At 38.5% G+C, this 9,601-nt stretch overlaps 2 protein-coding genes across 2 annotated transcripts; both read left to right on the top strand.

The window, feature by feature from the left end:
• The first annotated feature begins 558 nt into the window (after nt 1–558).
• On the top strand, nt 559–2,027 carry LOC149020271 (polygalacturonase non-catalytic subunit AroGP3-like). The gene is made up of 2 exons (XM_089146894.1): nt 559–707; nt 794–2,027. The coding sequence occupies exons 1-2, from the start codon at nt 630–632 to the stop codon at nt 1,748–1,750; spliced, it is 1,035 nt and encodes a 344-aa protein (XP_089003020.1). The 5' UTR covers nt 559–629; the 3' UTR covers nt 1,751–2,027.
• A 4,491-nt stretch (nt 2,028–6,518) lies between these two features.
• Nucleotides 6,519–7,672, top strand: LOC149020270 (polygalacturonase non-catalytic subunit AroGP3-like). The gene is made up of 2 exons (XM_089146893.1): nt 6,519–6,616; nt 6,702–7,672. The coding sequence occupies exons 1-2, from the start codon at nt 6,539–6,541 to the stop codon at nt 7,656–7,658; spliced, it is 1,035 nt and encodes a 344-aa protein (XP_089003019.1). The 5' UTR covers nt 6,519–6,538; the 3' UTR covers nt 7,659–7,672.
• Nucleotides 7,673–9,601: the final 1,929 nt, after the last annotated feature.

The raw sequence follows: 9,601 nt of genomic DNA, 5'->3' as shown, positions 1-9,601 counted from the left end.
CAGATATTATTGTATATCTGATCTCTATACAAACATCAACTTGGATAGCTATCAGAAGCAACAAAATTCACTCTTCCCACGAATGAACCATTCATTGTATTTAACCAATAAACTCAAAAGTGCCAAAGCCAGGAGAATAACTTTCCTTTCTTCATTGTTAACTAAATATAATGAACAGCTTCCCACCTTTGGTTTTATTTTTTGGAAATTTTCAGCCGCGCCGCCACCTTTTGAATTACCCTTAATATTAATGTCCCCTCTGAGTTATCAAATTTACAGTCTTAGTTAATTTTTATTTATTTATTTTTAATATAATCTTCATTCTAAGTTTAGAAGTATTAGCAAAGGGGCTTTATTAAGTCGGGGATTTGGATATTAATATGCCTTAGCATGCGCAGAATCGAACCGATAACCTCTTCCCTAGAGGTGTTGGTTTCAACCACTAGAATAGCTCTGTGTTAACCTTTGATACATTTTTTATTCTATTAAAAATGTGATACATAAATTAGATAACTCAACCGATGGTGCTGAAAATTTTCCTATAAATTGGAAGTTTTCTTGTAAGAATGCATCCTCCTTTCATCACTTGGTACTCCAACTGAATTTGCTATAGGTGTCAGTGTGTCACCATGAACACCATGTTTCGCTCGCTGCTGGTTATTTCATGTCTCACAGTCGTTCCAGTTTGGAGCCTGCGAGAATTACATGTGATTGTCTATCCTTTTCTTCTTCAAATTTATCTTTCTTCTGCATTTATGTTTACTTGATTATATGTCATCTTTTTTCTTAGCAGCTTTCCGAAACTCATGATGAAAAACTACCCTTTGAAACTCCATTCTGGCTAACAAGTAAGTTGTCTCCATTAACTGCCACGGAAATCACATCATTTGCTAAACTCTTAACAAAAAAGGAGTTAAATTATAATGTGCCTGGGTTTTGTAAAAGTGCAAACATCATTTGCTCTTCAAATCTCTTAACAAGGAAGGCTACTGAAACAACTGCCATGCCACCGGTTGCGACGTGGACTGGTAGTAAACTAAAATACGCGCTTGAGCTTAGAGATGATGTATCGATCTTTGATGAACTCCAAGGAGGTCTTCCATACTTTCGCGAGTCTATGGTGCAATCGGGAAGTTCAATGCCTATCCCTGATTTAAGGGATTCAGTGCCTCAACTCTCGTTTTTACCCAAACCATTAGCAAAACAAATTCCATTTTCTTTTGCAAACTTAGATGGGTTAAAGAAGATATTTGGCACGGTACAAGAAGCACATCTGAATGATTATATCCCGGACGTGCTGAAGATGTGTGACCTTGCACCAGTCAAGAATGAGAAATGCACTTGTGCTACTTCATTTGAGGATTTAGTCGACTTTGCTGTTGAAAGAGTTGGACACCCTGCAAAGATATGGAGTACTGAAAATGCTGAAGGATCTTACCAAAACGTAACCATAGGAGCCATAAAACTGGTGCACGAAAACCTCTCGGATCCACCTGCGATTTGTCACACCACTCCTTTTTACTTCCAGGTATACTACTGTCATGTTTTTCCCAAGGTGAAATTATATACTGTAGATCTCCATGCTGCTGGGGGGAAGATTAACAATGCGATTATGGCTTGCCACTTCGATACCTCTTCATGGAGCCCAGATCATGTAGCTTTTAAGGTGTTGGGTTTTGGCCCGGGAAAGATCGAAATATGTCATTGGTTCGGTGAAAATGACATGGTCTTTACAAAACTGGAAGCATGATAGGTAAGATGACAAGTAAGCTGACAAGAGTGTGGTGTTGATTGTTTTCTACTTTCTCTGGCATTCAAGTTACTTCTAAGGTGTACTGAACTTTGAGCTTGTATGTCTGTCTTCTTCTTTGTCTTTCATTTCAAGTCGCAAGGTGTATTGAAGTTTAACCTTGTTTGTAAGTTTTCTAGTTTGTCTTCGTTTTAAAGTTGTAAGCTGGGTCGGTTATTATCAACTTGTAAGTATGGCGGCTCCTATGATATCTATTATATATATATATTAAGATATTAGTGTTCATTGGCTGTCCCTTCTAATTAAGACACAACCTAATTTCATCAATCAGCTCAAGCCCAGGATCACTGGAGAAGTAAACAAAAGAAAACAGACAGAAAAAACTCCAAGATCCTAATAGAGTTCTGCAGAAAGAAAGTTTAGCCTAACTTACCCATTATAACAGAGTAGCACTTGAGTATAACTGTACCCATATTCAGCTCTTCTGGTTATGATAGAAGATGCTGAGCTACTATAACCCCCCCCCCCCCCTAAAAAAAAAAAAAAAAATTAAAAAGAAGAAGAAAGTGCCACTCACAAGGGGTTGCTAAGAGGTCTGAAGACTAGAGAGTAAGTACATGTTGTTGCCACTTAGATAAGCCGACAAATGTGTCACCATGCCCACCAGACCAGAAACTACCAAGCAAAACCAGGGTCAATAAGTAGGGGCTAAGTCCCCATGTGCATTCAAGATACAATTGTCTCTTAATGAATGAAAAAGGGCAAAAATGGGGCTTCTTTGTAGGGCATACATGGCACTGATTCTGACGATCTTCTTGTGCACTCCTTATGGTTAATGTGGTGGTCCATGAGCCTTAAAGATGATGACTACCTAAGACACAAGGTATAGTTAAATAGTGCAACTGGGAAGGAAAGGGAAAGTGTTCTTAGACTTGAATGTTTGTGTAGGAGTCTTCGGGGTTGAGATGGGTTTGACTTAGACATAAATGTTGTGTAGGGGTCATGGGGGTGGAGATGGGTTTGACATCAGTCAACGACCCAGCTTGATCCAAGAGATTATATATGTGTGGTTGTAGAGATAGAAAAATTCCATTGGACACAGGAATCATCTCAACGCCTAAGAGAAAAGGAGCAGCACCAAAATCCTTTCAGCAAACTCCGAAGAAAGAGAGTCTAACAAGTGATCAATGGTTGGAGAAGAAAGTCTCGTGACCAAGATGTCATCAAGACATCAACACATAAAGAGGGGATGATGATGAATGAAAAGTGAAGAGTTGGTCTTGGAGCCCTCAGAATCAAGAGTGACAAGATAAGAGCTGAGGCGATGAAACCATACCATGGGTGCCTACTTGAGCCCCAGTAATGACTATTGTAATTTGCAAACATACGAGGGATAATGAGTGTCAATATAACCAAAAGGCTTTGTTGCATATAAACATCCTCGGTGAGACATCCATAAAGAAAGGTATTATTGACATCAAGTTGTCTGATATGCCACTGCCGGGAACAAGCAAGGAACGAATAATGCGTATGGTCGTGGGCTTTACAACGGGACTAAAGGTTTCTTCATATTCCAACCCATACTTTTGAGGGTACCCTTTTGCAACTAAACGAGCTTTGTGATGCTCAATGGTCCTATCAGATTTTCTCTTGACGCGGAACAATCATTTGTAGTCAATGATCCTCTATCCGAAGGCGGAGGCATAAGGACCCAAGTGTTGTTGGTGAGGAGAGTATTAAACCCGTTGTCCATTGCCTGACACCAAACTAAAAACTTTGAGGCTTGGCTATAACAAGTGGGCTCAACATTAGATGGCCCAACAGCCGAATGGGCAAGCGGAAGAGGATGCTTGTTGCAAAAAAAAAAGAACTAGCCTTTGAAATCTTAGGAGAGCGTGTCCGTCTTGGGACCAGACCAATATCATGTCCATTTCTGACAAGGAAATGGATTGGATAAATTTCCTCTTGGGACCTGGTTATCATTACATGAGTTTTAACCGAAGTGGGATGACCTGCTGGCTTTGGGCAACGACCCGATCAATGCACAAGTGATAACATGAATCAGAACAATGGCGTCGTCCAGGTTTGAACTGAGATGAAAATGGCAAGAAAGGGCTTCATGATAACCTGCAACTCTAATCAAACACCACTAGCAAATGAGATCCACAACACCAGGAGAATTGACTCTTGGGCCACATCAGGTATGTATGGATTATTTGCTCACAACACGTAAATAGGGTCGATCTAGATGATTTGAAAAACAAGTCGACCAATATGATGGAGGTGTTTAGAAGGTGAGCGAGTAGGGGCTTGTCAATCAATTATCCAACTAGTATGCGCTGGCATAAAAAACAAAATACATGCACACACACACAGAAGAGAGAAAGGCATGCACACAAATAAGTTTATATAATGTAGGAAATAGTAAAGTAAAAGAGTTTTTTATGTGTGGATCTCTTTAGTGGACCATAAGCTAATGTTGGATCCAAAGAACGAAATCTCAGCCTTATTTGCCGAGATTTCGCCAAGAATTGCAAAACCCCAAATGTAAAATTTAAAATAATATATAATATGAATATATAATCATTGCAATTTGCAGAACTTTAGTGTCAACTGTCAACTATCAATTGTCGACTGTCATTTTGTCAAGTTTTAAAAAATAAAAAAGTAATGTCTATAAATGAGTCAAATCATGTCTCCCACTTGTCAAGTCAGGTAAGAGATGTATACGCTGAGTCATTATTATTATTTTTTATAATTTCATGGTCTTACATGAACCACGTTGTGTGGTTCAAATTCATCTACTGTTCATCTTCCTCCTCCATCTTTGCTGAAACTCTGAAAGTCGTTGATGCTCTTCTGAAGCCATAGATGGTGGTGTTGCAACTTGCAAGTCGGCTTGCAACGGTGGTGTTATCGCCAAAAATTGCTGGTTCAGAGGTAAAATGGCGAGATATCGCCGCCGAGAAATCGCGATATCCCGCCAATCTCTTTTCGGGGACCTTCTGGTTCGCCCAGTAGCTATATCACCAAAATTCGGCGATATTGCTTTCCATGGTTAGATCCTTTTAATGCAATATATTACATATGGGTCTCAAACAGACTAATACCGTTAGCCATCGTTATGAATATTCAAATTTTAAACGTGAAAGAACCAAAATGCTCTTAAGGTTATTTAATATATGATTTTAAAAAAAGATAACTGATCATTAAGTGTTAATTATATGATTAAATATATGTATAACTTAATAACACAATGTATTAAATCTTAAGAGGTATTTTGGCCCCTCAATATTTGAAATTTGAATATACTTAACGAAGACTAACGTGTGTCAGTTTGATTAAGATCCACACATAACATATTGTAGTACGAGAACCTAACATTGAACTAATATCCTTCTCTAGCTCCATTATTGAGTGAACCAATGCCTAAAACAAATCACACTCACTTGACATGTACACCACCTTCTTGTGCCAACAAGGTGGTCCACGAGCCCTAAAAGATGTTGACTACGTGGAAATGGGAAGGAAAGGGGAGTTGTTTTTGGACTTGAAAGGTCTTTCGATGCATGCTGATTAAATCATCAAACTCCTTTCTGAATTTAACAAGCTTTATTAGTCTTGATTGATTACCACTATGCCTTGCCCCAACCCAACATCAGTTCTTTGTACATCTCTCTCTACGGACGAGAGAGACTCCTTGGTAGCTATCACAAACATGACCTAGCTACAAAGCTACAAATTTCTCTTCCTACCAATGAACCATTCATTGTATCCAACCAATAAACTCAAAAGAGCCAAAGCCAGGTGAGCAATTTTCTTTCTCCATTGTTGACTAAATATATACATTACTGCAACTTCCTAGATTGTTTTTGTTTTTGGAAAATTTTTATCCATTCGATTACTATGAATTTAGATAAGATATTATCCAAAAATTTGATTAATTAAATAAATTCAAATTAAGTTATAAATTTACACATCCGACGGAAATCGGATACAAACTCGGACAACGTGTTTAATAATCAGATTCAAATTCGGATATTGCCGTATGCGAGCCAAATTCAATCTATTTACATCCCTACCCCCAAGTTAACCAATTTATCAGTTAGTCCTAGTTATTTTTTATTTATTTATTTTCGATATTACCCTCACATTCTAAGTTTAAAAGCACTATCTATGGACCATCTATCCAAAACTTCATGAGTATCTACAATTAGGAGAGGAAGAGGTCGCAAACGACAGGAGGAGATGAAGAAATGAGTCGAATATACGGTTTTCCATTTAAGGTAATTATTATCCTTTTGAAATAATCAACTTACTTATATCAGTACTTAACTGTGATTTCTTAGTAGCACATGAAATGTCTTGATATATTTTTACTCTATAAAACCCTGATTGATAAATCGAATAACCTAACAGGGTGGTGCTGAAAATTTTCCTTTATTTTCTGGGTAAAGATTAACTGGGTGTCTATAATCTGTTTTGATCCACTTTCAAATATATTTTAAGATCAGATTAGGACACCAAGGTGAACAAGAAAAGGGTAAAAATTTGAATGATTTCCCTTTGAGAGTATTTGTAGGAAAAGATTAAGTTTTTAACATCACATAGAGAGGAAAAAATTATTCAAATTAATCTACTTGAATTAGGGTTTTAACGTGGGTTTGGATCATTTTCAATTCGCTGTTTATATCTGGTGGTAGTGTATCTAAACTCCTATAAATTGGAGGTTTTTCTTGTAAGAATCCATCCCTCCTTTCATCTCTTGTTACTCCAACTAAATTCACCATGAAAACCATGTTTCACTCGCTCCTAGTTACTTTATTGCTCACGTTCGTTCCAGTTTGGAGCCTGCGAGAATTACATGTGATTGTCTATCCTTTTCTTCTTCAAATTTATCTTTCATCTTCATTTATGTTTACTTGATTATATGTCATATTTTTCTTAGCAGCTTTCCGAAACTCATGATGAAAAACTACCCTTTGAAACTCCATTATGGCTAGCAAGTAAGTTGTCTCCATTGACTGCCACGGAAATCACATCATTTGCTAAACTCTTAACAAAAAAGGAGTTAAATTATAATGTACCTGGGTTTTGCAAAAGCGCAAACATCATATGCTCTTCAAATCTCTTAACAAGGAAGGTTACTGAAACAACTGCCATGCCACCGGTTGCCACCTGGAACGACAATAAGGAAAAATATGACCTTGAGCTTAGAGATGGTGTATCATTCTTTGATGAACTCCAAGGAGGTCTTCCATACTTCCGCCAGTCTATGGTGCAATCGGGAGGTTCAATGCCTATCCCTGATTTAAGGGATTCAATGCCTCAACTCTCGTTTTTACCCAAACCATTAGCAAAAGAAATTCCATTTTCTTTTGCAAATCTAGATGAGTTAAAGAAGATATTTGGCGAGGTACAAGAAGGACATCTGAATGATTATATCCCAGACACGCTGAAGATGTGTGACCTAGGACCCGTCAGAGGTGAGAAGTGCACTTGTGCTACTTCGTTTGAGGATCTAGTCGACTTTGCTGTCGACAGAGTTGGAAAGCCTGCAAAGATATGGAGTACCCAGAATGTTGAAGGTTCTTACCAAAATGCAACCATCGGAGTAGTAAAACTTGTGCACGGAAACCTCTCGGATCCACCTGCCATTTGTCACGCCACCCCTTTCTACTTCCAGGTATACTACTGTCATGTTTTTCCCAAGGTGAAATTATATACTGTAGATCTCCATGCTGCTGGGGGGAAGATCAACAAAGCGATTATGGCTTGCCACTTCGATACCTCTTCATGGAACCCAGAACATGTAGCTTTTAAGTTGTTGGGTTTTGGCCCGGGAAAGATCGAAGTATGTCATTGGTTCGGTGAAAATGACATGGTCTTTACAAAACTGGAAGCATGATAGGTAAGATGTTAGGACTTAGGAGTTTCAGGAAACCTAACCTTTTTAAGTGTGGTGTTAATTGTTTTCTACTTTCTCTAGTATTCAGGTTCTAAGGTGTACTGAACTTTAAGCTTGTATGTCTGTCTTCTTGTTTGTCTTTGATTTCAAGTTGCAGGGTGTATAGAACTTTAACTTTGTATGTTTTCTGGGTTTGTCTTTGTTTTCAAGTTGTAAGCTGGGTTGGTTACTATCGACTTGTAAGTATGGCGGTCTCCAATGATATCTATTATCTATTAAAATATTAGTGTTCATTGGCTGTCCCTGCTAATTGAGCCACAACCTAATTTCATCAATCAACTCAAGCCCAGGATCAATGAAGAAGTAATCAAAATAAAACAGACAGAAAAATCTCCAAGATCCTCTAATAGATTTCTGCAGAAAGGAAGATACACTCGAGAAAAATTCAGCTCCCTGCCTCAATCATCCATTCTAACAACAGAGGCTCTACTTCTAGCCCAGTGCCCACAACGTGCGGGATGTTTTACATTTTATTGCCACCTAGATTACAACTAATGTAAAATCCCCCAAGAGCCTAACCCATAAATTCTTCTTATAGGTCCAAGAACTCGAAGTGTGGGTAGAAGGTAACTGTGGGCTACTTAGGTAGAGATCATTGGATTGTAGTCCAAACCTATGAAAGTGGATGGTGATGATGCTGAGTTGGTAGTCCTGTTAGAGTTTGGAAGGAGATCCAACTCAAACGCTGATGGATCAAGTGTTCATTGATGACACGTGTGCAAGGTCCCGAAAACCAAGTAAGACAGAGCCATGGGATTGAGATGTCGAGAATGGAGAAAGGAGGAAGACGATTTCAGAGATAGGATCTTAAGTAGGATTTTCAGAATTTTTAATCATTCGAGTTTTTTCATATGGGGCAGGTATGGCTTAAATGAGCTTTTCTTGGGGACTTTTACACTTAAAAATTATCAATTTGATCTCAACCATTAAACTAGTATTTTACATGTGATTTAGCACCGCACTGTTGTGCACAGCAGAGAGATGTGCACAGCAAACAATTTTTTTTCCAGGTGGAAATGGGTTTGACATAGGTGACAGCTGATCCATATATATATATATATATATTTTGTTGTAGGGAGAGAAGAATTTCATTGGACACATGAATCATCTCAACGCCTAAGAGAAAAGGAACATGACCCAAATCCTTTGAAGCAAACTCCAAAGAAAGAATGTGTAACAAGTGATCAATGGCTGGAAAATGCCTTGTGCCCAAAATGTCATCAACATATATCTAACCCATAAAATGGCTCCATGAGATGATGACGAATGAAAGTGAAGAGTTGGTCTTGGAGCCCTCAAAACCAAGAATGGCAGGATAAGAGCTGAAGCGATGAAACCATGCCATGGGTGCCTACTTGAGCCCCTATAATGACTGTTGTAATTTGCAAACATACGAGGGATAACGAGTGTCAATATAACTAGAAGGTCGTGGCATATAAACATTCTTGGTAAGACATCCATGAAGAAATGCATTATTGACATCAAGTCGTTTGATATGCCACTGTCGGAAAACAACCAAGGTAAGAATAATGTGTATAGTCGTCGGCTTGACAACCAGACTAAAGATCTAATCATATTCCAATCCATACTCTTGAGGGTATCCTTTTGCAACTAAACGAGTTTTATGACATGCGCAATGGTCCTATCAGATTTACTTTTGACACGGAACAATCATTTGCTGCCAATGATCCTTCTATCCAAAGGTGGAGGCATAAGTACCCAAGTGTTGTTAGCTGAGGAGAGCATTAAACACATTGTTCATTGCCTCTTGCCAAACTAAATACTTTTGAGGCTTGACCGTAACAAGTGGGCTCAACATTGGGTGGCTCAACAGCCGCAGGGGCACTAGGAAAAGGAGGTTTAGTTGGAAAAAGAAAACACTT

This window comes from Hakea prostrata, chromosome 3 (genome assembly GCF_041222555.1).
Source record: "Hakea prostrata isolate BN-2017 chromosome 3, UWA_Hpros_2, whole genome shotgun sequence".
Classification (NCBI taxonomy): domain Eukaryota; kingdom Viridiplantae; phylum Streptophyta; class Magnoliopsida; order Proteales; family Proteaceae; genus Hakea; species Hakea prostrata.
This window is presented reverse-complemented; position numbering and strand designations above follow the sequence as displayed.

Coding starts and splice junctions, on each gene's coding strand:
- LOC149020271 (XM_089146894.1), top strand. CDS start 630: ATGAACACCATGTTTCGCTCGCTGCTGGTTATTTCATGTCTCACAGTC. Junction 708..793: donor GGAGCCTGCGAGAATTACAT/GTGATTGTCTAT, acceptor TTTTCTTAGCAG/CTTTCCGAAACTCATGATGA.
- LOC149020270 (XM_089146893.1), top strand. CDS start 6,539: ATGAAAACCATGTTTCACTCGCTCCTAGTTACTTTATTGCTCACGTTC. Junction 6,617..6,701: donor GGAGCCTGCGAGAATTACAT/GTGATTGTCTAT, acceptor TTTTCTTAGCAG/CTTTCCGAAACTCATGATGA.